This window comes from Micromonas pusilla (assembly GCF_000151265.4).
Source record: "Micromonas pusilla CCMP1545 genomic scaffold MICPUCscaffold_2, whole genome shotgun sequence".
In the NCBI taxonomy this organism is placed as follows: Eukaryota; Viridiplantae; Chlorophyta; class Mamiellophyceae; order Mamiellales; family Mamiellaceae; genus Micromonas; species Micromonas pusilla.
Window position 1 is genome coordinate 1,328,127 of NW_003315883.1, and position 26,672 is coordinate 1,354,798.

At 45.4% G+C, this 26,672-nt stretch overlaps 11 protein-coding genes across 11 annotated transcripts; 7 read left to right on the plus strand and 4 right to left on the minus strand.

Annotated features, from left to right (window-relative positions):
• Positions 1–2,046: 2,046 nt before the first annotated feature.
• On the plus strand, positions 2,047–4,222 carry MICPUCDRAFT_1338 (uncharacterized protein; the record flags this gene model as incomplete). Its single annotated transcript, XM_003056018.1, has 4 exons — positions 2,047–2,458; positions 2,555–3,263; positions 3,357–3,615; positions 3,797–4,222. Coding segments are annotated over 4 exons (1,806 nt in total), but the record flags the coding sequence as incomplete, so codon positions are not given.
• Positions 4,223–5,487: 1,265 nt separating this feature from the next.
• Positions 5,488–5,775, plus strand: MICPUCDRAFT_64662 (uncharacterized protein; the record flags this gene model as incomplete). The annotated part of the gene is given in 3 exon segments (XM_003056019.1): positions 5,488–5,712; positions 5,714–5,715; positions 5,717–5,775. 1 exon segment carries the CDS (start codon positions 5,488–5,490, stop codon positions 5,692–5,694), a length of 207 nt encoding a protein of 68 aa, XP_003056065.1. The 3' UTR covers positions 5,695–5,712; positions 5,714–5,715; positions 5,717–5,775.
• Positions 5,776–8,016: 2,241 nt separating this feature from the next.
• Positions 8,017–9,703, plus strand: MICPUCDRAFT_64664 (uncharacterized protein; the record flags this gene model as incomplete). The annotated part of the gene is made up of 2 exons (XM_003056020.1): positions 8,017–8,888; positions 8,987–9,703. Exons 1-2 carry the CDS (start codon positions 8,541–8,543, stop codon positions 9,701–9,703), a joined length of 1,065 nt encoding a protein of 354 aa, XP_003056066.1. The 5' UTR covers positions 8,017–8,540.
• A 110-nt stretch (positions 9,704–9,813) lies between these two features.
• Positions 9,814–11,721, minus strand: MICPUCDRAFT_64666 (uncharacterized protein; the record flags this gene model as incomplete). The annotated part of the gene is made up of 1 exon (XM_003056410.1): positions 9,814–11,721. One exon carries the CDS (start codon positions 11,719–11,721, stop codon positions 9,814–9,816), a length of 1,908 nt encoding a protein of 635 aa, XP_003056456.1.
• A 4,045-nt stretch (positions 11,722–15,766) lies between these two features.
• On the plus strand, positions 15,767–16,888 carry MICPUCDRAFT_55482 (uncharacterized protein). The gene has a single exon (XM_003056021.1). It carries the CDS (start codon positions 15,984–15,986, stop codon positions 16,719–16,721), a length of 738 nt encoding a protein of 245 aa, XP_003056067.1. The 5' UTR covers positions 15,767–15,983; the 3' UTR covers positions 16,722–16,888.
• Positions 16,889–18,379: 1,491 nt separating this feature from the next.
• Positions 18,380–20,335, plus strand: MICPUCDRAFT_64670 (uncharacterized protein; the record flags this gene model as incomplete). The annotated part of the gene is made up of 5 exons (XM_003056022.1): positions 18,380–18,714; positions 18,789–18,835; positions 18,950–19,681; positions 19,748–19,791; positions 20,143–20,335. Exons 1-5 carry the CDS (start codon positions 18,663–18,665, stop codon positions 20,333–20,335), a joined length of 1,068 nt encoding a protein of 355 aa, XP_003056068.1. The 5' UTR covers positions 18,380–18,662.
• Positions 20,336–20,419: 84 nt separating this feature from the next.
• On the minus strand, positions 20,420–21,675 carry MICPUCDRAFT_64672 (uncharacterized protein). Its single transcript, XM_003056411.1, has 4 exons — positions 21,519–21,675; positions 20,857–21,457; positions 20,728–20,778; positions 20,420–20,661 (listed from the first exon to the last, which is right to left on the minus strand). Exons 1-4 carry the CDS (start codon positions 21,596–21,598, stop codon positions 20,503–20,505), a joined length of 891 nt encoding a protein of 296 aa, XP_003056457.1. The 5' UTR covers positions 21,599–21,675; the 3' UTR covers positions 20,420–20,502.
• Positions 21,676–22,652: 977 nt separating this feature from the next.
• On the plus strand, positions 22,653–22,982 carry MICPUCDRAFT_8751 (uncharacterized protein; the record flags this gene model as incomplete). The annotated part of the gene is made up of 1 exon (XM_003056023.1): positions 22,653–22,982. A coding segment is annotated over one exon (330 nt), but the record flags the coding sequence as incomplete, so codon positions are not given.
• Positions 22,983–23,162: 180 nt separating this feature from the next.
• On the minus strand, positions 23,163–24,116 carry MICPUCDRAFT_64675 (uncharacterized protein). Its single transcript, XM_003056412.1, has 2 exons — positions 23,727–24,116; positions 23,163–23,602 (listed from the first exon to the last, which is right to left on the minus strand). Exons 1-2 carry the CDS (start codon positions 24,113–24,115, stop codon positions 23,326–23,328), a joined length of 666 nt encoding a protein of 221 aa, XP_003056458.1. The 5' UTR covers position 24,116; the 3' UTR covers positions 23,163–23,325.
• A 348-nt stretch (positions 24,117–24,464) lies between these two features.
• Positions 24,465–26,449, plus strand: RRF (ribosomal recycling factor, chloroplast precursor). Its single transcript, XM_003056024.1, has 3 exons — positions 24,465–24,664; positions 24,726–24,802; positions 24,864–26,449. Exons 1-3 carry the CDS (start codon positions 24,602–24,604, stop codon positions 25,459–25,461), a joined length of 738 nt encoding a protein of 245 aa, XP_003056070.1. The 5' UTR covers positions 24,465–24,601; the 3' UTR covers positions 25,462–26,449.
• Positions 25,457–26,131, minus strand: MICPUCDRAFT_55488 (RNA binding protein; the record flags this gene model as incomplete). The annotated part of the gene is made up of 1 exon (XM_003056413.1): positions 25,457–26,131. The coding sequence occupies one exon, from the start codon at positions 26,129–26,131 to the stop codon at positions 25,640–25,642; it is 492 nt and encodes a 163-aa protein (XP_003056459.1). The 3' UTR covers positions 25,457–25,639.
• Positions 26,450–26,672: the final 223 nt, after the last annotated feature.

The following is a 26,672-nucleotide window of genomic DNA, read 5'->3' on the forward strand; positions in this document are numbered from 1 at the left end:
CGCCTTCATTAGACCCGTCACTATGTCGATTCAACGCGAAATCGCGAATTACCCCACCATGACCTTATTTATCAATCCTATCAAAACCTACACTATTACGTAGCTACATACGTACTTCCGGAAGTATTCTATTTCCGGAAGTACTACGTACGTACTTTATTTCGTACTTTCGTACGCACGTGTAGTAACAAGCAAGCAACTTACCTTCGTATCTACGAAAGTACCTTCGAAGGTACAAGCTAGGTTATGTACCTCCGTACTGTACGTATGGAAGTACTTCCGGAAGTATCTATCTACTGAAGTACCTTCGTATGATATTTTCGAGAGTATCTAATAAGTTGTATGTAGACTATTATTTAAATTGATACGAAAGTACTAGCTACGTAGCTAATATCTACGAAAGTACTTTCGAAAGTACGAAAGTACGAAAGTACCTTCGAAGGTAGCTAGCTAGCTAGCTAGCTACAGTACCTTCGTAGATAGACTGTGATATCAATAAAATATCATTTTACGAGTACACGTACTGTACGTTTGAATAAATAAACTACTTACTGAAAATAGCAATGAACATATACTGTAGGCCTACTGTACAACTACAGTGCGCGTACGTGTAGTGAATCTATTTCCATAAGTTGCTTATGATAGTTGTATAAAACAACTTACCCCGTTGTACGTGTACACGTACAGATAAACTACAAAGGTAACATATTTGCTTGCTACATCCGTACACGTACGTGTACTGTATGTAGCTATGTACTACGAAGGTACTTTCGTATGTAGCATTGTACGGAAGTATTTATAATATCTAGCTAGTAGCTAGCTATCTAGCTAGTAGCTTGCTAGCTAGCTATGTAATACAACATGGCTGTGCTAGCTAGCTTTAAATATTGATCTTGTTGTTGATATGCGAGTTCAAAACTCAGGCTTTCATGTTACGGTCACCATATTTCTAGGTAATTATATTGAGACACCCTCTTGATTGGATAGAAAGACTTTTCGTGGCTCTAGACCACTATGGCCTATGCACATACTGTACTCATTGATAGTGTACACGTACTCACGAACGGAAAAAATATTAGTATTTTTTACACATACAAAAATTTATTCATTTCTTGGCTGTATGACTACACATGCACGTACGTAGTACTTTCGAAAGTACTTCCGTACGTGCTAACTGAAAATATTATTATTATGTGCAGGATGTTCTTCCTCTGCCTCTCCTCCTGCCTCGCTCGGCGCGGCCTCCTTCGCTTCCTTGTACACGTACGCCATCTTGTTCTGGATCCGCTCCGCGCGCATCGCCTCATATGACAACTTATTTATCAAAAGTACAAATATCTACAGTATTTTATTCATGTACAGTACAACTAGGGCCTACGTGTACTGTATCTTCGAAGATACCTTCGAAGGTAGATACGAAAGTACTTTCGTATTTTCTACTGTACGTGTACACGTACGAGTACACGTACGTGTACTGTACAACTTGTTACGCGTAGGGCTACAGTACGTGTACGTGTACAGTACACATTGATAAAGTTTCGAAATTTTTTTAAGTTCTACGTGTACTGTACGTGTACAGTATCCGTGTACTGTACGTGTACAGTATCCCGCGTGGTCCGCTTGTGTACAGCCTGTACACTACACGTACTGTACAGTACAGTACAGTACTTATGTACTTTCGTACGAAAGTACTTTCGTACTTTCGAAAGTACTTTCGTACGAATGTACATACAACGTACTTCCGTACTGTAAGTTGATACCGAAGTAAGAAAGTACGAAAAATGGTTGTTTTCATTGTTCTTCGTGTTTCGCAGAGATGCATGACAACACTCATGCACAATTGCTCGATATATTAGCGACTTAGTGGGTCAGATATTATTCCTGTGTATGGTAATCGCTTCCGAGGGAAGTGCTTATAGGGTGCTCGCAAAGATTGATCGCTGTCATCAAAGGTCCGGACGCGCCAACTTAACGCACTTTTACACGCACGGAGTACGCCAGACGAGAAGGAATGCTTTCTCGAGCGTACTGACAAAAGCGCATCTTTGGTCCGTTAAAAATAGTGAAGCTCTCTACAACTTTGAAGGCTGGGGCGCCCCATATTTTTTGTTGGGTGAAGAGTGCGATGGTCGTGTCGTGGTGCGGCCCGCGGGAGTCTGCGAAGCTGAAATCGATCAAGTGGAAGTCGACCTCTACGCGGCTGCGACTGCAGTACGCGAACGACTGGGAAGTAGTGGCCCCTTGCTGTTTCGTTTTCCAGATATTGCGTGTAGTCAGTCTGCCAAGCTCCATTCTGCATTTCAAAGCGCTGCGCTAACTTGGGGCTTGAACTCATTGCATCGTGGAGTATTACCTGTAAAATGTTGTCACGATGCATCCTTGCTGCTTTCTCTAGTTTTGGCTGGTGCTCGCGAAGGTTTCGGGCTTGAAGCTGGGAGTAAGGCTGAGCTTATCTTATGTCTCGCAGTTCTGCAGAAGGCCCAAGTAATGGGCGGATACCATGCCATAAAGAAGAGAAATGACTGCAGGAATCTTGATGCACACACTCTCTCAGCGTCCGACTACTCCTTACCAACTCCTTTCCTTATATGCAACGGCTACAAAGACGGCGACTATGTTGGCCTTGCTGTGCAGTCCGCCGCTCTGAGAGTAAACACATTCATCGTGATAGAGAAACCGTCTGATCTGCAGTATTATATCACAGCTGTGGGAGATCTCCCGCGAAGTGCACACCGACCGTTTTTAGGGATTCGCGTGCGTCTCACCACTGGCCACAGTGGTCACTGGGGACCAACGTCAGGTGACAACGCAAAGTTTGGACTTTGTGCGAAAGAGATGATTTGGTTGGTCGCGAGTCTGGCTGACGAAAGTATGCTTGACTGTCTTCGACTGCTTCACTTTCATGTCGGCAGCCAAGTGTCGAACATTGCAACGTTCAAGGAAGCTATGCGTGAATCTACTCAAATGTATGCAGAACTAGTCCGCTTAGGTGCTCCAATGGGTTTTGTTGATGTTGGCGGAGGTCTTGGTGTCGAGTATCATGGCAGTCAAGGTTGGGGAGGGCAAAGGAGTACTAATTACGATATGCAGAATTATGCAAATGATGTAGTCGCCGCTTTGCAAGATACCATTATGCGCACCGGGATAAAACCTCCGGTTCTTGTAACTGAGTCAGGTCGTGCAATAGTTTCTGCTGCAGACGTTTTAATTTTTGAAGTAGTGTCCACCGAACCGAGAGGAGCAATGCCGAGCTTCGATGATGAGTATCCTTGTCACCTGAATAAAGGGTTAACGGTCTCAAAAGTCCATGTGGAAGATGCCAGCTTGATGAAGGACTTAAGCTCGGTGGAACCAAGCTCTTTCTTGCTGCAAAACTTTCAAAGCATCCTTGGTAGTATGACGATAATAAATCAGTCAGGCCAGCAAAATATTTCAAAGATACAAGAATCTCTTAATGATGCAATACAGTTCAGACAAGAAGCTGATAGACTTTTTAAGCTAGGAATAATGAGCTTGGAGGGCAGAGCTGAGGCTGAAGAATTATTTTCGTCTATCCGGTCACTTGCTCTAGATTTCGCAAGAACCATACCGGACACAAACATTTTCCCAACTGAGGTAGGTTCCTTATTCATGCAAATCATGAAAATTACGCGTTACATTTTTGAGAGATATCGTGAGCGTTCGAGTCACTTTCTGTTCTGCTTTATCCGTGTCAGTTTATTCTGCACCGCGTGCTTGCCCCTGAAGCCTTTCACTTAATTTACAATATTTTGGTGGATATGTTCCTTTTGTTAAGGTGTCGCTGTTTGCAGTAGAACCTTTGACATGGTGTCATGCCAATCTAAGTGTTTTTCGCTCGCTACCAGACGCATGGGCTATACGACAGCTGTTTCCTGTAGCTCCACTTCACCGTCTATCTGAGGAACCTTCAATTATTGTTTCGATTGCTGACCTTACGTGTGACAGCGATGGCCGCATCGACCAATTCATCGGATCTTCAGGTTCGAATGCAAACGCTGGTGGTTCCCTCTTGCCATTGCATCCTTTGCGAGTTAATGAAACATATCTGGTGGCTGCGTTCCTCGTTGGGGCATATCAAGATTCTTTAGGTTCTCGAGGCCACAACTTGTTTGGATCTCCACCCGTTGCGAACTTGTTTCTCAGCGGCAGCCCGTTTCATTGCATTGCACAAGCCAGAAGGAAAACTCGTGGGGCTGATGTCTGTATCGATTTCGGCACAGTTTCCATTGTCGTAGACAAAGGGCAGAACATTGCTGACTTGCTGAGGGAGGCAGGTGCAGATTCAGAAGATTTGTTGCAGTGGATGGAAAATGGCGTCTATGTGAACCCTGCTGACTATGGTGAGATGTTGAGCACTTATAAGACAGTCCTTTCGGCATCTTCTTATCTGGAAGAGCAATAAAATTTCGGCTTGCCTAGTGTGAACGAGAGCGCACGTTCTGGGTGTCGTGCAGCAGTTTCAACAATACAAACATAAATAGCCCGAAGGTGCGTACAGGACTCGTACGCAAAGGCCATACGTTGTATGTAGCTATGTACTGTACACGTAGTCACTTACAATAGGACTATACACGAATAGAATATTTGGGAGAAGTAAGGTTACAGTACCTTCCAATCTACACAGGGGGTTTTCCGGACCTAGGTACCAAAATTTCAGCCTATCAAATGCGTTTGGAGTTTCGTATGCAAAAGGCCGCCATGGGACCTGACGATGAAGGATGAACTCTTCCGATGAAAACCACTTTTAAACAGTACACGAACTTCCGTACTTTTCAGCCTAAATACCTTCCGCGCTGTGCCCCCTTCTCCACTACACGTACCGACGCTGAGGCGCTCATTTTATTTTCATGAAAAAAAAATTTAGGGCTACTGTACAGTAGTTGTACACGTACGACACGTGTACAGCTGTATTGTACACGTACAACTACAACATTGTAGTTGATTGCAGAGTATTCTCTCCGGAAGATTTAGAATACTTTCGTACGAAAGTACGAAAGTACTTTCGAGAGTACGTGTACACGTACTTCCGTAGCTGTACACGTACACGTACGTACGAAAGTACAATGTACGTGTAGTGTAGTCTTTGATAGAATTCAGTATTCTATCAAACAGACGTGAAATAAAGATTTACCCACAATCCAGTTTCCTATATTTCGCATATTTACATATATATAGAACTTGAGTGCGCTTGGTCAGTCATACCTTTCTCGGCCTTTTGGCTAAGATCAAGTGTAGTATCTGTTCTTATCAGTTTAATATCTGGTAAACTGGAAATTCCAGTTACGATATTAAATGTATTTTTCAGGGAAGCCACCCAAGTAGTCATGCTTGCATGGTGGGTGGCGTGGATGGCCGTGGCGTTGCACATGTGCTCCGGACGTCCGCCCCTTACGCAACGCTCGTGATTCACCGCTAATCGAACTAGTCACGCGCGCGGCCTCGACACGTGGCGATTTCAAAAAAACGATGCAAGCAAACGCGCGCGAGTTCGAAAACAAAAGAGAGAAAATCTTGCTAACCCATAAGCAGCTAAATATTTTAAAGTTAGAGAATATATATAATTCCAGCGGACGTCCGCCGTACGGGTCATACTTACCTGCTCAGTGGCACACGGTGATCCAAAAGGCCGTGGCCATGTCTGGAACCGCCTCCCTTGCACTACGGTTGCGGTGATAGGCAGGAACAACCCAAGCGGTTGTCTTCATGGGATAATTTATGGTAGGGTGAGGCTGCGTGCGCGCGGCTCTCGCCCCTATTCGGAAGAATAACTATGGAAGACTAGTTATTAGTATTGTCGACGGAAACATCTTAGAGCATTCGGTATTGGAGCGCATGTTTGAGAAGCGGAGATAGAACCATTTATGCTGTACTACTACACGTACCAAGCGGGTTTGATATTGCGGGTGGCCGTACATATTGTTGTGCTCCACGGGTCACATTTGTCTATACGAAGCCTTGTGGGCTCAAAAATTGTAAACGCGCGTTATAAGGTCACATCTCAGATTTCTTTAGTAAAAGGCGAAAGAAATGCATGTCAAGAATTGATCTCAGCGCATAGTATTCTTCGCATCACTTCAGAAAATAAGTACACATTTATCAAAACATGCATATAGCTGGGTTATGGGTAATTCAAAGTTTTGAAATCTGCACGGAAATAAAAACAGTCTGCCATAGTCTACGGAAGTACGAAAGTACTTTCGTACGAAGTACTTTCGTACCTTCGTACGAAAGTACGAAAGTACTTCCGGAAGTACACGTACGTCCGTAGCTCCGTACGTGTGTAGCTGTCTGCATGTGTAGTGTAGTTGTGTACCTTCGTACGAAAGTACTTTCGAAAGTACGAAAGTACTTTCGTACGAAGCAAGGTACTTTCGTACTTCAGTACTTTCGTAGCTGGTAGCTACTAGATAAAATACTTCCGTGCTAGCTAGCTAGACTAACTAGCTAGCTACTGTAGCTAGCTAGCTAGCTAGATAGATAGAATACCTTCGTACGAAAGTACGAAAGTACTTCCGGAAGTACACGTACGTCCGTAGCTCCGTACGTGTGTAGCTGTCTGCATGTGTAGTGTAGTTGTGTACCTTCGTACGAAAGTACTTTCGAAAGTACGAAAGTACTTTCGTACGAAGCAAGGTACTTTCGTACTTCAGTACTTTCGTAGCTGGTAGCTACTAGATAAAATACTTCCGTGCTAGCTAGCTAGACTAACTAGCTAGCTACTGCAGCTAGCTAGCTAGCTAGATAGATAGAATACCATCGTACGGAAGTACTTTCGTCTTCCGGGAAGTACTTCTGGAGGTACAGTAGATAGCTAGATACGGAAGTGGTAGCAAGAAATGCTAGCTAGCTAGCTAGCTAGGGCCTAGTAGATAGTCTAGAGTGTGTACCTGAAGGTAGGTAGTGGGCACTTCCGTACTACCTCGAAAGTACTAGCTAGGTAGTCTAGCTAGCTAGGTACTTTCGTACTTTCGTACTAAGTACGAAAATACTTCCGGAAGTACTTCCGTACTTCCAGAAGTACTTCCACTTGCGAAAGTACGTGTACTAGCTAGCTATCTAGAGTAGACTAGATATGGAAGTACGAAAGTACTTCCGTACCATCTAGCTAGATAGTGTAGCTAGCTAGCTAGCTAGCTAGCTAGCTAGCTAGCTAGCTACCTTCGTAGCTAGTAGCTACGAAAGTACCTTCGCTAGTCTAGCTTGTACGAAAGTACTTTCGTACAATGTAGGCCCTAGCTAGTGAGATAATAAACTTGCTTTCGTTGAACTTCCGGAAGTACAACGTTGTACACGTACACTTATTATTGTAGTGTTAAATAGAGTAAAGTGGCGTTAAAAGCCCCATAACTCGATATTAATTTAAATGCTATGTGTACGGAAATACTAAAATCTGTAGAAAGACGTTGTACTTCCGGAAGTACTGTACTTCCGTACACGTACACGTACTAGCTGGGGGGGGGGGGGGGCAATCCCGGGGTTCGGTGCCCCGGGAAATTTCGGCCTACAGTACAGTACGTGTACAACTGTACATGTACGTTTTCTATGTACAGTAGGGCTACAACGTACTGTACACGTACGTTCGTTTTTTTGTGCGAAGATAGAATACAAGCAAAAGTCAGCTACCGTGTACAACGTACTTTCGTACACACGTACAGACGACGAAGGTACCTTCGAAGATAGATACCTTCGTACTCGTTACAACGGGACGTGCGTGTACTGTACCTTCGTACGAAGGTACGAAAGTACTTTCGTACTTCCGTACGAAGATAGACAGAATACCTTCGTACATAGATAATACCTTCGTTCGTAATAAGTTGTTATCTTCGTACGAAAATACTTCCGGAAGTACACGTGCGTACAGTACGTGTACCGTGTACTGTGCGTGTACTTCCGTACATGTCTCACTCCGACACGTTATTTAGGCCGGGCATAGAAGTGGTCTACGCGGTTTCTTCGCGCTTCATGGAGTGAGACAAACGTCAAGTGCGCTTCGATCAGAATAATAATATTTTCATATCGCACGTCCCTACCGTGTCGAGCGCAATATCGATGCAGAAGATCAATCGAATGGGGAGCGTTAGTCCCGAGTTGCGGGTCGGTAAACCGGAGGCAAGATACAAGGTGGTGGTTATCAAGGTGGGAACGTCTTCGCTGCTCCGGAAAGGACATCTTCATCTGTCACTCCTGGGTGCTCTAGCGGAGACGTGCGCTGACCTTACGAACTCTGGGTTCAAGGTTATTGTGGTGACATCCGGTGCTGTCGGTGCAGGGTGTCAGGTATTGGGAACAACGGTACGTAACTGTTCGAACCCTGGTGGCCAGCACTGACCACTTGGATTCGTACGTGTGAGTACACCACACTAACGGACTAGCGGCTGTGCTTTCGTGATGCCTAGTATCAAATGCTGGCATTTATATTCTTTTTACAGACGAATAATAAAGGGGAAGAATCGCTGACTGCTTTGATCTGACTTCGTCTCTGACAGGATAAACCCACAGACCTTGCTGGCAAACAGGCTATGGCTTCGATAGGCATGGTGCGACTTATGCGGATGTACGATGACTTCTTCACCTCGGTGTCGCAGCCCATTGCGCAGGTCTTAGTCTCCCTAGATAACCTCATGGACCGGACACAGTACCTGAATGCTCAGAGAACCTTCCAGGCACTGCTCGCCCGAGATGTCATCCCAATAGTTAACGAAAACGACACGATTGCTGTACAAGACTTGAAGTTTGGAGACAATGATACACTCAGCGCTCACATTGCATCGCTTACCGATGCTGACTACCTTTTTCTGTTGACTGATGTTGATGGCCTATACACTGGCAACCCCGTGAATGATCCGGAAGCGACAATCATACCCTTGGTGAGCAATACTTTTTAACCCAACTTGTGCACTATTCTTGCAACTTTGTCTAAACTGTAACTCACACATTTCCGGTGCTTTTGTCAAATTTATCATAGGTAGAAAATATTGAGGACCTGGTGGTTGATACCTCCGATGGCGCGGGGACAAAATTTGGTACGGGAGGAATGGCGACAAAGATACATGCAGCGCGCTTAGCCACTGCTTCAGGTTGCCATACAGTTGTGATGCATAGCAACCAACTCTGTCATCTCACGGACATCGTGATCAATGGCGCATCATATGGCACCCTTTTCCTCGCTGTCCCGCAACCGTTAGTTGGCCGTAAACGATGGATTCTTTTGCAAAAGCCCGCTGACGGCCAGATTGTTGTGAACCAGAAGGCGGAGGTCGCGCTTAATAACGACAAATCGCTCTATGGGACTCACATAATCTCTGTTGCAGGTTCATTCACTGCAGACGAAGCAGTTCCACTTTTCATTACTGACTCGGAAGGAGAATTGCGTGAGTTTGGGCGCGCCATTGTCAATTACTCATCAAATGAATGCGAGAAGCTCATCGGACAACAGAGTGATGATTTTTTCGACATCGTAGGATACAGCGGAGCGGAGTCTGTAGCGCACAGGAATAACATTTGTTTGTGGATTCCAGGTGGTGAAGAGGCTAACCTAATGGACTTTCCTGAGATAAACATGGAGACGCATCCTTCGGTAACTGATCTGAATGAACTACTTTCGGAAAAGCCTAAGACACCGCCGCCCTTTTCCACGAGTGGTAGCGCGAGTGGTGACTCACCTAAAGCACCCACAGAATGAAAGCTGGCAGGAAATACTGCACTTTGTATAACACAACTAATAATCATCGTAGATCTAAAAATACACGATTTGCTTCTGGCTCGACGAGCTGCAAGTAGAGCCTATTCACACTAGCGAGGTTGGACGGCAATGTCAGTTTTGGCAGCACCAAATGCGTATTTGGACCACCGCTCATCACCTTTGTTATCCGTAACTTCTGTCGACTTGTTGACCAGGGCAACGGCAACCCGTATCACATTCCGAACATCCGCGCGTGTCAAAGTGTATGACATGCTCTTTGCTCCAAGAATAGTTCTGAAGGTCGGAGAGGGCGGCCGCCTGCCTTCAGCAGTTCTGCAGGGGACGGACCCGCGCTGCCACCTCACACTCAGCGCAGCAGTGCCCGGCTGTGGCACAAAACCTGATACCTTGGCATATAACGTCTCACCTTCGCGCGCATCGCCAGTGAGCGAAAGCGCGAGGGCACCGTATGATGCACCCGGTGATATACAATTGGATTCAGAGGGTGATGAGTTCTCATGGTAGATACCTGAGCTGTCATTTACATGGCCGCGACCTTTGTCTATTTCGAGATCGTTAACCAACTCGAATGCTTCCTGCTTGTCGCGAAAGGAGAATGAGCGCATACAGTTGTCAAATATATCCGGTTTGCCAGTGACCTGATCCCCTGGGCCCAACCGAAGGTGGACACCAGCCTCTGAATCCAGGTCTGATAAAAGCGAATTTGAATTCCATGACGGCGCACGCGAACTCGAAGTTTTTGACCAGTCTGTCCGAACTTTCGCAGCAGTATCTCTCGTATCTCTCACCGCTTTCCGTGCCGCCGACTTCATCCGCTCTTGCGTTACATGGCTGCGAGCCAGTGCCACCTCAACCTTTCTCGCCACCTCCTGCAGCGCGACGACATCTATAGGCTGCAAAGCATTCGTCTCCACACGACTGCCGCTCGCGTCACAGGATTTAGTCTTCGACTGAAAGCTGGACTTTGGTTCTCCATGGAGTCTCGCACATGCCTGGAGATAGCGCTCCTTAGCTCGGGTGATACGATCAGCAACACCAAGACTACTCTGCACAACTTGTGGATGTTTCGTCGCACTCATTGGTCGGCATAGCGATCGCGCTGAGAGCGACTGTGTATAGTTCATCAGTCTTGTCAATTCGCCAATCGCCAGTTCATTATCGCAAGTGCGAAGCAGGCTAGAGCTCAATATCTGCACAGGTGCAGGCTGTGTATCTGAGTCCAGATTTCCATCAGTTTGTGCTTTTCTTTGATTACCGATCTGCAGAGGACGAGGTGGCGTAGTGACCGAATCACTGCTCGTCATACTTTCAGGCATTTTAGAATATGGCTCCGTGCAAGTCGACTGGCGTGATGTCATTGCCGGCAGTGTTGCCATGTTAGTATCGTTTTCATCACTGCTAAATCGATCCACACCGAGGGAAGGCTGGTCGGTGCCCAGCCAGCTTGACGTAACTAACTCAGCTGCTGCAGCCGCGCGCTCTACAAGGACTCCCAGCTCGTTCAGCGCGTCATCTGAAAATGTCAGGCCCGAGAACACTGCATCTTCAGATTCCGCATGTAACAATGACATCGTCCTCTGGACAGGGACCGAGAAAGGTGAACTTGACGGTGTTGCAATCACACTTCTTGTTAATTCAAAAGCTTTTTGGAACGACAATTCCGTATCTATCGACACCATTTCCGTGCAGTCTCCAAGAATATCTGAACGGGAGGACACCAGCGTCGTGCGCTTCGTCAGTGGAACGGCTGGGCTATTTTTGCACCGTGAGCGCAGCCCTCTACTCAGCCAGAAGGTGAGGCTGAAACCCAACACACCTCCTAATAGAATGCCAGTTGTGTTACCGAGGTCAACCGGCTCGCCAAGAACATCTACAACCGTGCCTCGCTTAGACGCCTCTTGAATTGAGAATGGGAATCGCACGTTCCTGGTGGATGCATCCTCCGCAACAACAGAGAGCCTATGAACGTTTAAGTCAGATACCTTCTTTGCCAACATTTTGACGCCGTCGCTCTTAGCAGTATTGCGCCGCGAGCACTTGGACAAACCTCCCGAGTGATAGACGTGCACGGCTCCAGCACTAAGCGCGGCAGCACACACGACCAAGGTCGGCAAAGGTTCAAGAATCGACCCCATGACTTCATAGGGTTCAGTTCGAGATCAGGTGTCCTCGGAGCTGTTTTTTCAAAATCTCTGCTGTCGTCGCTCGTTCAGCTGTCCTCGCGGTCCGTCGCCCTACACGTACGTGTACACAACGTTACAGTACACGTACGTGTACTGTAACGATACACGAACGTGTACACTGTACACGTACAGTACACGTACGTATACTGTACAGTGTACACGTACTTGCGACTTCCACATCGCCCCGGCTTAATGCGCTCGTGAGGCTCACACGGGTATCATGAATCCCGTCGTGGGGTTACTTACGACGTGAGAGGTTTGTTCGTAGTGTAGTCTGCTCGCATTTAGATCACATGTTTTGCCCGGATGGGTTGGAGCTCAGTCTTTTTGTAATCAGATCTACACACTGTACACGTACGGTTCGGTCGTTTTCCCCAGCCACTTCCAGCGACACTTAGACTACACGTAATTTCGCGGTGAGCGTTTTCCTTTCAAAATTTTCGATCGGTCGATCTGGGCTCAAATTCTTCTGAAGTGTCGCTGAAAGTGGGGAAAACGACCCACCCACCAAAAGCTACTGGAAACGACGCATCACGGGCCACATCTCCGTCGCGCTCGTATCCGACATCGGGAACCGCATCGCTGGCGCGCCCATCTCGTACGCGCTCAGAACCGCACGTGACTCTGAAAACTTCCACGCGGACGGCAACGCAAATCCTCTTCATGGAGCCTGACACAGCATGCGATTTCCACGTCGCCACGGCTTCGTGTGCTCGTGAGGCTCACACGGGTCTCAGGAATCTCATCGTGGGGTTGCTTACTGCGTGAGAGGATTACCCGTTGAGTAGTTTGCTCGCACTAGGTCACATGTTTAGCCCGGAGGGTTAGAGCTCAGTCTTTTTGTAATCAGAACTACACACTGTACAAGTACACGGTGCACCGTATGGCTACAGTACTATACAAGTGTAGGTGATGTATAAATGTAGTGATAGGAATGGACATGATTTCGAGTACTCGACCAGTATACACGTACTAAGGTACTTTCGAAAGTACTCCACAAATCAGACGTAGAGCACCCCTAAGCCCTAATTCGGTCAGAACCAATGCTCAATGCGGTCGGTCAACAGAATCCTATCGCTGTGTTAGCCACTACGAAGGTACGAAAGTACCTTGGAAGCTATAAACCGGTACCGAGTCGTACTTTACGCCCTTTCAGCCGCGAATTAGCGTAAATGACGGGAGCTTAAAGGGTTGAACCCTTCGGATTCAATTCACCCTTAACTATCTATCTTCGTATGCAGCTATGCACTATTCATTTTTCCATAAAGTACGTGTACACGTACAGTACACGTACAACGTACATACGTACGGAAGTGTTAAGGTCACGCTCCGCTAATTAAATTTCCCGTGCCAAAAAGTCAGAAAGACGGTTTTCCGACCCCTTTGGAGCCTTTTTAAAATAAGTCGCCGAGGGGTCCGAAATCCGCCTTCTAGTCCTCCTAAAAACGCGAAATTTTGTGAGGACATCAGCGACAGCGACATGATGTACACCATCGTGACGAAGTTTCAAATCGATCGACGACGCGACGGCGCGTGGGCGCGCGCAAAAGTACGCTTTTTGCGATATAAACCAAATACGCATACAAATTTCGTACTTTTGGCACGGGAAATTTAAATAGCGGAGCATGTTTGCCTATCATACGTATGAAGGCCTTTATGGTTTACCTTCGAAGATAAACGTTACTTCCGGAAGTACCTTCGTACTACGTAGTACGTGTACACTGTACAGTACCTTCGTACGAAAGTACCTTCGTAGTTTTGATTACATAAAAAGACTGAGCTCTAACCCATGCAGGCCCAACGGTAGCCCTACAACGTTACCGTGTCTATCTGTCGATACTTCCGGGAGTACTTCCGTACTTCCGTGCGTATCCGTACTTCCGTACAGACGCGATACGTGTTGATAACAACGCATGCTGGACGGTACTTCCAGCAATGCCTTTATAGGCGATAAAAGACTCAATTAATAAGCCTTAGCCCCTTCGCGGATGGTAATTCGCGTTTGGCAGATAAGTACGCTTCCGGGAAAAGCTTGTGAAAGTCTTTTTCCGAAAACTTGCAGCGACTCGGTAAAGTCGCGCCAGAGGTCACTCGATGATGATCGGCGACAGATAAAAGACGCGCACACTCGCGCAGAGCAAGTAGTTCTCGGTTTTTATGACTTCGGTTATCGACGGAGCGAAGCAAAGCGACACAGGCCCATAACCTATATGCATGCTGCGTGGGGGCACCCTAAGGTAGCTATCTATCTAAGGTAGTCATATTGCCTCGGACTAAACCATCCGGAAGAAAGTTATTAAGTTATTAACTCAAAAATCGACGTCTTTATTTCCGGAAGTACGTACGTCGTATTCCGTACTTCCGTATACTTCCGCACATATTTTTTGGGCCTACAGTAGTACAGACACGTACTGTACACGTACTGCACACTAGTAGTGTTATGATCTCGTACGTATCAATATTTTATTTTATCATACCTTCGGACATGTACGAAAGTACTACCTTGCTTATCAGATATGAAGTATCTTCGTACATAAATATCATACATACAGTACGCATGTGTACGTAGCTACAAACCGGTTACAGTACACGTACACGTACAACTACTGCTAATTTATTTATTCATGAATGTACGTGTACGGAAGTAAGTTGTTACCAACCTTCGTACGGAAGTAGTACTTCCGTACTATGTACGGAAGTACGAAAGTACGAACAAAGGTATTCTATTTTCGAAAGTACGTACTGTATGTACAATTCAGTACTTTATTTCTTAGCTTAGTACTACATACGAATAGAAGGTACGTACTTTTGTTATGATCTCGCATCATACGTACTCCATGTACTACCTTATCAGCTTATACGACGTACTGCGGCTACTGTCATCCTAATCAGTCGAGGTTCCGAGAAGACTAATCGGTGTTCCCGAGGAAGCGTTTTTCCCTTTAAGACCTTGTAGATTCTCTTCACTTCTGCTCAGAGTTCTTGTGTTTGTATGTAATATTGATTATCTACAGCACTGGCGTTGTAGGATTAAGTTCCTCCGCCACAGCTTGTGTCCTCTAACGGTTGTAGGGTTCTAACCCAACCGATTGGATACAGGTTGCTGTTACTCTCACTCAAAGCGTTCCGAGACTGTCTTGTCAGTTTCGTCACTTCGTTACCTCCTGCTCCGTAGCGCACGGGACTTGTCATTCCCGCACGCTTACTCGGATTCAGGCCTCCTCAGACTTATCCCAGACTCCACTCGTACCTATCGGCACATTCGCGTATTCTGTGATTGTGTATCTTGAACTTGACACTTGACCCTTGTCACCTCGCGATCGCTCATTGCGAGGCAGACCTAGTGTCTAGGTTCCTGATTTGGTACGTAGTACGTGTACTCGTACTACGTCGTCTGACTCAAATCGTAACAACTTTCGTACTGTACCTTCGAAGGTCCTTTCGTATGAATGAAGGTATTAGCCCTAAATGTATTACGAAGGTACTTCCGTAAAACGCGTTTATTTATTATTATTATATATTTCCGGAAGTACATGTACAGTACAGTTGTACAACGTACTGTAAATAAATAATGAGTGAGTAAAAGTTTACATAGTTCTGTAAATAAATTATGAGTAGTGTAGCCCTAAGTAAAAGTTTACTTAGTTTTTCGAAAGGCGAAGACTTTTGCGGGTCGAGCGAAATTAGACCGTCGATTGTGAGTTAAAACTGCGGTACCTTGAAATATTTATTTATTTACCTTTTTTTCCGGCAGTCGTGTATTTACTTAGTGTCGAAATTTTTGTAAGTTATAACCCCTGGTAGCTACCTTGCTACATTTATATAACATACCTTCGTAGTCTACGCATATGGCACTTATCCTTCCCGCAAGACTCATTTGCCCTTCCGCAGATAGAGATAGATGATCACGAGCTCAACGGCCTTGGAAAATTTCACCCCATGATAGTGCTCTTTTTGAGTTTATATATCATTTCGGTTCTGTGTTGAAGTTCATGTGCGCGTTTCTTCTGATCGTGTCGACTCCGAAGGTAATTCAAAAGAAAAATGTTCCAATTACTGTCAGTTGATCGAAGAGAATGTATCGCTGCGTCGAAGTACTTTCAAGGACCACTCTCACTGGTTGTTGTGGCGAGTGCATTAAGCTACGAGGCCAGCCGGTGTTTATGTATGGCACTCTATTTATCTGCTTTGAATATGCACTTTTCTGCGTCATCTGTGTGGGAGGTGTATATAAGTCCCCGCCAAACATATCCATATGTGGCTACCTTGAACTTCTGCCGAATTGGGTGGCTTTTCTATATTTTCAAGTTGCGAGCAGCGGCATAGACTCGACACTCTGGCACGCCGCAATCACACTTAAACAGGAGCCACGGCCCTTTTTAGCAATTCTTCAATGTGCACTGGGTTTAAGTTGCGCGACAACTCTCTTCGGCTTCAGTATTTTACCACGGTGCCTATGGGACTGGCACCAGGCATGTGTGTTAGCATGGGTGTCCCTCACAAGTGCTGCTATGAGTATAAATATTGCTCGCGATTATCGTAACTTAGATTACACCGCATTTCCTGCCGCTTTGTGGATACTGGGCATATTCTTTTGCAACTTCTTTTACCATGAGTCCACACTAAGATTTTTTTTTGCTGAAGCGCTCTCTGTGATATCATATATATTATGGTGTTCCAGCAATCATCGGCAGCTTGACCGTGAATTCACTATATTTCATGTGCTGATTATTGATGGATTTCTCGCCACAATATTTCTTGGACTTTTTCGGTACCATCAGCGTGTTGCTTGCGTCGTGACCGGGAAGTGGTAATGTATTTGGAGGTTGTAGAGCAACTGCATTGCTCGTACTGTACGTGTACGTGTACAAGAATGGAGAGGTGTAGAAGAACTTACAAAAATTTCGACACTAATACTGTATCAACTTTATCTTCAATAAGTCGATACAGAATACAACATTCATACAAATATTCATATCATACAATTATCTATCGTACGTGTACATTTAAAGCAAAGTACAACGGTACGAGTACACGTACGTGAGCGTACGTGTAGTAGTAGTCCTCCACGTGATTCGAAAAAACCAGCAAAAAAAACTTATGTTTTTCACGCGTAAAAAAATGTTTTTTGCTCTCTGAGCTACACGTACACGTAGCTCGACCACCGGAAATTTAGTTTTTACGAAAGTATTTCACTGTAAGATAGTGACACTGCTCTATCCATGAACTGTACGTGTACGTGTACAGATAAACAACTTATCTAAAAATTGTATGAATAAATACGAAGATAAAATATTTACTCTACGTGTACAGTACGTGTACACGTACACGTACTGAATTTTTATTTCCGAAAAAAAAAGGTAAGTTGACAACTTAGGCCCTACGTGCTACGTGTATAGTATGATATTAAAAATACTTCCGGATGGAAATACAGTTGTACTTTCGTACCCCATAAAAGGTACGAAAGTACCTTCGTACGAAGGTATCTATACTTCCGGAAGTACATAAGTACGTGTACATAGAGTAATTAAGTTGTTTATACATTACACGTACGTGTACTTTTCATACTTTATACGGTACAGTCAATACGTGTACGTGTAGTCATACTGCCAAGAAATGAATAAATACAATGCACGTACAACGTACACTCGTGCAGTACGTGTACATGTACGTGTACAGGTAAATAATATTCGATTTTTTTTTCTGTTCGTGAGTACAAAGTACGAACGAAGGTATCAATACTGTACGTGTACCGCGTTGTACGGTACGTGTACCTTCGTAATTCCGGAAGTACCTTCGTAGTTGCTTTACCTTCGTAAGCAAGGATGTAAAGTAAATTTGTAAAGTAAAGTAAACTTACGGATGAGCGAATCAACCCTACAACCGTTAGAGGGTACAAGTTGTGGCGGAGGATGAGCGAATCAATCCCACAACGCCAGTGCTGTGTCTATATTACACACAAACACCCAAAACTCTGATCAGAAGTGAAGAGAAACAGGTTCTAAAAGTGAAAAACGCAAACACTTCTCGAGAATACCGACTTGATTAGGATGGCAGTACAAATGTAGCCGTACGTGTACGTGTACTACTTTTGTACGAAAGTACTTTCGTACTTTCGTACTTTCAGAAAGTACTTCATTCTTAATATGATAAGTAAGCTGATACGAAGGTAGGTATTACCTTCGTACTTTCGTACAAAGTACGAAAGTACTTCCGTACAGTTTTACTTCCGTACTACCTTCGTAAGAAGGTGCAATAGAATGCATATGATACGAGATCATACATTTTATGACTACAGTACACGTAGTGCTACATACAGTAGTGTTTTAAAATACGAAAGTACCTTCGTAGTTCACATATCATAAGTTGTTACTACCTTCAAGATACCTTCGAAGGTAGAATACACATGTACACATGCATGCATAGTTTACATCGTCGTACCTTCGTACTTTCGTACTCCAAAATGCCCGACAACTCGACGACCACCCCAGCGGAAGTTGTTGTGTTCGGGCGAAGCCATAGTTACCCTCGTCACCCAAGCAAGAAAACTTGTACTGCAAAAAAAATACGTTAAATTAAACTTGGAAGTCAACACTCATCAGTGAAAGGGAAGGTATAAACCTCTCTACACGTACGAGTAGTCCCAACGAAAACGAAGGACCCGTGTCACACATCAGTCGTGCACCTGCGGACGTAATATTATTTTTCTGGACAGCGTACTTCTCAGAAAGTTCTTGGCTTTGTCTTCTTCTTCGATGGATTCATCAGCCCTTGATAGTCTTGAATCTGATGAAAAGCGACATTTAGGTACGCGATACTTTTATTAATTGCTTTACTTTTCTTCGAGCGACGCGTTCAAGTATTCTGCGATTTGATCACAGGGAAACAGCGAAGCAGCTCTTTTGCTCCCAAACTCAGCCAAAGAACGGTGTGTGTTTGTGATTTTTCTATTCCGAGACTTTATTTCTCTGTTAAAAAAGGATCTTGCTTTGGTCTTGGACAAGCACAGTTCAAACCTAAACTAACGATTTTTTGTTCGTAGCGAGCTCGACTAGTTGGAAATCCTTTGAACGTTGATCTGAACACCGTTGGACAAGATGATCGGTTAAAAGATCTTTCAGTGATTGTTGACACTGACGAAAGAGGACTTCGCACGCGCAATGAGTACGCAATTCACAAGAAAAGAGCTCTGCCTTTCATGAAGATTCAAAGTGATGAACACGTGCAATCTTCACAGTTGGCAGCCACGGGTTTGATAGATGAACATTACCGGTCCGGCTGGACAGCACCCACACAGTCTAACGATGTAATAATTCCTGGCTCTCAACAAAGCAACGTAGAAATTTGTCTATCGCACGAGAATCGTGGGGAGCTCACAGCAGTCTGTTCGCAAGGAAATGGGTACGAGATGTGTTCAGAGAATATACGTATGCCTGCTCCCCTGGTCTCTACGGAAGTTTGTCATGGTCTGGTCCGCCCGCCCACAAGTGGCTTGAAATCAAGCAAAAATGGATGCGCTAAAATGGACACAGGCAAGGACAACCTGACCAAGTCACAGGTTCCCACTATCCATAATCGGGTTGCTCAAGCAGAATCATTGCCTCCTGCACATCGATGGGTCCGCAGTGCGGGCACGGCACGCGGTATTCGCACTAAAACCCCTTTTCGGAAGGGGATTCCTCCCTCAGCTTCAATATCTTCAGCTAATGATAAAATAGCTTGCAGTATTCGGGAGATAATTCAAAAGCGAACACGCGAGGAGCGGGCAACAGAGGCAAAGACACGTTTGTCAAAAAGGAAGTGTCTTGAATCAAACAGCTCTTTACACAAATCATTGCAGGGCAACACTAAACAGCTGAACGTGGATAGACCACATTTTACAAGGAAAGAAGACTCCCGAAGTATACCGACACGTTCAAATAATATTTCTTCTGTTGCTGCCCAATTTGTTACTGGGCATGTCAACATGACTCCGCAGGTGCTCGTAGTTGATGGTCAAATTGTTATCAACGAGAACAGCCTCACAGTAAATGCTGCAGTGGAGCGCACTACCACTATAAGCGATTTTACAAGAGTAGAGGAGAGCGCTACAAAACTCAATTCAGCTACATATGCAAGCTACACAAAAGCAGAGAAGTGGACGCATGCTGATACTGAATTGTTTTTCAATGCTATTCAGCAATTCGGAACAGATTTCTCACTCATACAACGCCTGTTCCCATCCCGGTCTCGCAGGCAAATAAAGAACAAGTACCTGACAGAGGATCGATTGAATCCTCGTCGTGTTGAGGCGGCCATTAAGAATCTGCAACCAGATCCTGCACTTTACCAAAATCTAATTAGTGTTTTGCAGAAGCCAGTAGGCTGCCCTGAAATTGCAGGGGTTGAATGGGCTCGGGCAGTTTTTGACAAGAAGGAGAACGCCTGACGCGGAACCTGACTTCTTGGCTTGTAGGTGTAGCTGAGGGAAAAGCACTTGCGTGAAGATCACAAGAAAAATGAAGGCAACATTACGTATTCTATTTTTTTTTCATTTTTCAAGACGGGTATGGCCTAGTTACGATGACGGGCTTGCCAGATGGTGTACAGAAATAGTTAAACAGTTCTTAAAATCTTGATTGCAGTGGGTTTTCCGAGAGATCTTTCTACAAACCTGAACCACTCATCAGAACTTGTGTCGTGGTAGTATGTATCTTTCAATTTTGAGAGCAACTGTCGCGCGCTTTCTCGAGCCCCAGGCTGTCTGTCATTTACCTGTGAAATACACATTTGTTTGCCTCTTAGCGAAAGTGCTTGAGGTATATTAGTCAGTCAACTTACAAAAGTTGCAACAGCTTGAAGTAAATATTCATGGTTGTAGTCGATGCAGCACTGATGCAGGAGAAGCACGCAACACTTAGTCAATTTCAATTATCAGACGAGAAGAAAACAGAAAGTGAATGCCCATACCTCTATACCACGTTCTCGCTCACACAGGGCTTTTTCAACGGTTTCTGTCAAATATTTGGCAACTATTGCTCGGACCTTGCAGTTCGTGTCGCGAACGTGGAGGAATAGCATATTCAGGAGCACTTTACAAGGCATGGCATTTATCATCATCGACAGGGTTCTTTTCGCTTCGTCCATGACAAATCGCTTATCCAGCGCAGCCTTTTGCAAAAGGATTGCCAAGAGTGAGGGTGAACCAGATTGCAAGTGAATGAACATGAGTTCCCCAAATGCTTTCAAGAAATCAGTCGCACATATCAATGCTGTCTTGCACACTGAACTTCTAAGACTGGCAATGTGTAATTTCAAGTGAGGCATAACTGTATCAAGAACAAGTTTCAACTCATTGGGGTGGTAAATTGCGAGGCGGCGTGCAGTGGTCAAAGCAGAACAGACAGTGGTCCAGTTGACCGAGTTGATTTGCACAAGGAGAGCAGTGGCTTCGCAACCAGGCGAGTGTAGAGGTGTCAAGTCTTCCGCTCGCGTATAATATACGGTCACGTCAATTGCTTCTGGTTCCACTCCGGTAGGCAATCTCGTGCCAGCTTGGTTGACAGTGACCCTGCACAGAGAAGCTATATTTGGGGGAACATCTTTCACAATAAAACGAGTTAAGCACGAACCTGCGAGGCTCTACTCTTGATGAAAAGTTATTTTCAATTTCACCTGTACATTGCGTTACTTCTTCTTCAGTATTTATCATACGTGTAAACTTCACGGTTTAACGAATCGTACGCGAGGAAATGTTTGCGCCTAAATCATGGCCTTCTGTCATATCTGTGTATGATGACTGGGATTTGACGCGCTTCTTTAAACTGAATGAAGACAGGGAGGTGTTTCCAGGTGGTGTTTCCGCGGCTATTGTTAGGTTCGAAGGTACACGTACTTCCGGAAGTACTTTCGTACTTCCGTACAAGCATTGATACGAATACGAAAATAGAATACTTTCGTAATAATTAATATGATATCATACTGTATCATACAGTATCATATCATATTTTCGAAAGTACTTCCAAGTACAGTACGCTAGCTAGATAATTACATTGGTCTGGCACTGGACTGGCTACAGCACAATAAACAACTATCATATCTATCATACCTTGCTTGGTACTTTCTATTAACTATGGAACAACTATCATATCTATCATACCTTGCTTGGTACTTTCGTACATAGTTATGTACACGTATGCATACTATTCTACCTTGTATGATATTATCAAAATGCCATTGTACTGTACCTACGAAGAATTATGATCCGTACACGTGTACACGTACGTGTAACGTTAGTCGGACCTCGAAGATAGAATAACAACTTACAATACTTTCGTACATACTTTTATATTTCGTACGTACGATTTGAACTTTATTTCGTACGAAAATACTTTCATATTATTTTCGTACTTTCGAAAGTACAGTAGTAAAACTACAACTATTCTATACGTGTACAGTATGTACACAACGATGTACATACAAGTACGAAAGTACTTCCGTACCGTTCAGGTGGTAAAATTTCGACCAATCACGGCTGCGTTTCGATCCTGTGGCCAAAATCGTAACCCTACCTTTGATCGGGCGCGCGCTCTCAGATCTCGCATGTTTCACCGGAGTCGTCCTGTCGCATTTGTTCGTACACGTGGGCATTTCAGTCGCTTTGAAGGCTCGGACGTACACAGCCAGCACTTTACGCACGCACTTATTACGACATGAAACACCAAGCGAAGAGCTGGCGCAAGCTTGCGAAACACGGCCAGTCGTGGAACATGCTTCGGACGATGGTCACGCAGCTCATCACGCACGAGCGGATCAAGACGACCGTCGCCAAGGCGAAAGACCTGCGCCGCGTCGCCGATCGCGTCGTCACATTGGCGAAGCAAGGGACGATCGCGGGCCGTCGCAGAGCGCGCGCGCTTCTACGGACAGACGAAGCGGAGCAGAAGCTGTTTTACACCCTCGCGGCGCGGTATAAAGACCGCGCGGGGGGGTTTACGAGGGTGCTACAGACGGATCAGCGACGGAGCGACAGCGCGAAGATGGCTTTCATCGAATTCGTCGACAGGGAGGGGGAAATGAGGCCGGCACGGCCAGCGAAAGGGCTCGGTCTGTCGTGGGCGTCAAAGGAATTTGTAAATATGCAATGGACTCTACGATCCACGGAGAACAAAGCGGAGAAGACTGTGTCGCAAGTCGCTGAGGTGGCGGACATGACGGGGATGGCATGAGCGAAACAAGTGACGACTGCAGAAAGGCTTCCCCTCCTACTCTGCGTTCCGCAAGAAATGAAACCTGCGATTATCTTATAAGTGTTATTAGCTACGTTTCGGTCACCCTCCCTCTCGAGTTCTCTACTCGCACGCGCATCAAATGTCTCGTCTTCGTCGTCCGCCGCTGCGGCTCCGCCCTTGAAGCCACAGACAAGCTCCTCACTCTACCTTACTCTAACTTGATTTCCTCTCCGCTTGCTTCCGTCTTCCTGTTCTTCTTCATATTCCCCATAAAGCCCGGCAAGACGATAAGGATGTTAAACACGCACAGCATGACTTGGGATATCATCACCATGTAGTGCTCTCGAACGGTGTACCCCTGGTCCATGTGCGTTATGTATCTGAAGTGGTAGATAAGGTATGGCTGCCAAAAGAACCTGATCGAGAGCGTAAGATGGTAGCAGAGGTCGCACAGACGGTTCAGAGCGGATCCTCGGGTGAGCTGCCTTTTATTGTGATTGCGACGATGAAAAACGAGAGGATGAAAATATGTCAGCGACGGGAAAGATAAGTGACAACGACTGAGGACAACGTTGACAAAAGACGATTTCGCGAAGTGCTTTGACGCACCGCCGTGCGATTAGGAAGAACGTGTTCAACTCCACGATCCCGTCCCTGCAGGTCTCAATAGCGTGTTCTGGGAACCGTAGCGGGTGCAGAAGAATCATGAAAGTCAGGACGTGATGTATCACGATCGCCCACGCGTATCGCGGGACAGCGCTTGGTGAAAATGCGATCCACGTCGTGTCGATCGCAATGTAGGTGATGAAGATCTTCGTCACGAGGTGCGCGTCCATCGCGCCGATGAGCCCAGCGATGCACATCGATGATAGTGCGCCTACGAGGGGGACGTTAAGGGCGTCGTGAAGACGGTACGACAGCGACCGCGGCATCTTCGGAGAGGCCGTCGCGGCGGGGGGTTGACCCGCCAACCGTCGGTGGCTCGCTCGCTCGATCATCCATCCACGACCGAGTGGCCGAGGGTTACAATCGTGCGGAAATAACGTTGTACACGTACAACTACGTGTACTGAAAGTACGTGTACTGTACCTTCGAACAGTACGAAAATAGATACTGTACGTGTACGTGTACTGTAGCCCTACAGTATTTTCGTACTTTTTTTTCCGTTTTTTTACGAAAGTACGAAAGTACGAAAGTACTTTCGAGAGTACTTTCGAAAGTACCTTCGTACGAACCAACGAAAGTACAGTATCTATTGTACCCTCGCTCGTACTTTCGGAAGTCTTCCGTACGTTGCGTTGTAGGGCTATTAATAAACGTGTACGCGTCCCGTGCTCTCTTGTTTGGCTTCGGAATCCCTCGGGAGTTTCCCAGGCACTCTCATTTATTTCCCCACATTGTGATTTGCACGTAACTCTGTACAAACGTGCAGACTGTTCCTTCAGCGAACATCCATTTGGTCTAGCGCGCAGTATAGTATTCAAATGACCACAAGCATCGCTGACGCAGTTTCTCGTTTTCAGTGTTCACCTGCGTTTAAAGCGCTTGTATGTAGCATATTCATTTATGTAACCCTTCACTGCTTTTTTTCACTTGATTTACTCGCAGGATTACACCCGGGTCGGTGCTTCAATCAGATGCATCGCAGCAAGAAAACAATGTGCCGTATTTCACGCTAAGCGCAGGTGTGCTTCACGAACAACTTTTGTGTTAGGTGTAGCAGATATTGACTTGTTTTTTTCTTAGTTTCATTCGAAACAGCAGAGCAGTTACTTGCGCGGTTCAAGAAAATAAAACTCCGTTTGATATCGAGCAAAGTGCCGATGATCGCATGGAAAAATCGGTTGACTCGATAAGAAACAATTTGAACACTGTGCGAACTGGGCGGGCAAATGCAGCCATCTTGGACCGCATCGAAGTGGAGTATTATGGTTCAGTAACACCATTGAAGTCCCTTGCGAACATCACTACACCCGATGCTCAGACCATCATCATCCAGCCCTTCGATAAAAATATAATTGATGATGTAGAGAAGGCCATTATGTCGAGTGACTTGGACCTCATGCCAGGAAACGATGGTAACTGCATTCGCCTCAATATTCCTCCACTTACAGCTGAGCGTAGACGAGACCTGGCCAAACTTGTGTCTAAGCTTGGTGAGGACGGCAAGGTCGCGCTCCGAAATGTTCGACGTGATACGTTAAGAAGTATCGGAAAGCTAAAGGGATACTCTGAAGATGAAATCAAGTCTCTTGAAAATAATGTCGAGAAAATGACTTTGAAGCACACAACAGACGTAGATGAGGTGGTTCGAAAAAAAGAGGATGAAATTTCAAAAGTTTGAACGTGCGACGGACATGATTGATTAAATACACGAATGCGAACACTATTATCCACCGAAACATGTCTTCTGAACGGAACAGCGACTTCCATGCCACGTACATTACAGTAGACTACCAATGCAGACTACCTCTTGAGACATCTGATAGAATGCACGCCAACACCTTCTTGTTTTCGGCATGTCACTGCAGGCATATTGGAACCGTGAAGGGCATTTCCTCTAGTCCAAGTTTGGGCACAAGAATAGATTTATGAGATGGGATTTCTGCGACATCTGTCCAACGAACTTCTATTCGCCTCCTCGAAACTTCAGCAAGCAGTCCGTTCAGTGCTTTGTTACTACCAAGAGCCTGAGAAACGGCAGTTCTCAAGTCTCTCACACAGCCCTCTTCGATGACACTGATAGCTAACTGCGTGGCCGCATGCACCGCTGATACGGAACCGACTATATCACAGAATCCGGAGTTGCGTTTAACGCGCAAGTTCGCCCCCGATTTCCCGATCAACTCCTGAATTTTAGACCCACCCTTACCTACGACGCGTGAAGCGTGCAACCCGCAATTCAAGGATATCCCAAATAGACCGGAATCATTCATTACCGGATCTGACATAGTTATTCTGAAAGGCGCTAGGCCTACATGCAACAAACGATTGTGGTCATTGCAATCGGCCATTTTTCGATCCGTGGAGACGCCTTCACAGCAGAGCAGCAAGTCATAGTTTTACTAACTACGGAAATACGAAAGTACTTTCGTACTTTCGTACATCCTTCGAAGGTGCGAAGATAGAATATTATCTATTTCCGGAAGTACGTACGCGCTACGTGTACTACAGTAGCCTTACTAGTAGCTACCTTCGTAGCTACGAAGTTACTTTCGTACGAAAATACGAAAGTACCTTCGAAGATAGAATACCTCAAGGTACAATTTACTTCCGGAAGTATTCTATTTCCGTACTTCCGATGGATAGTAGATAGAGCTGAATAAATCAAAACTACTACATGTATGATACAGTATGTACCTTCGTATACGTAGGCTAGCTAGGCCTAGGCCCTACCTACTTCCGGAAATACGAAAGTACATTCGAATGTCATACGGAAGTACGAAAGTATCATACTGTACAGTACAATATTTCCGGAAGTACGAAAGTACTTCCGTACTTCGTTTACAGCGAACAGAGCAACGGACCCTCGCAGCCACCACTATCGTGACTTGC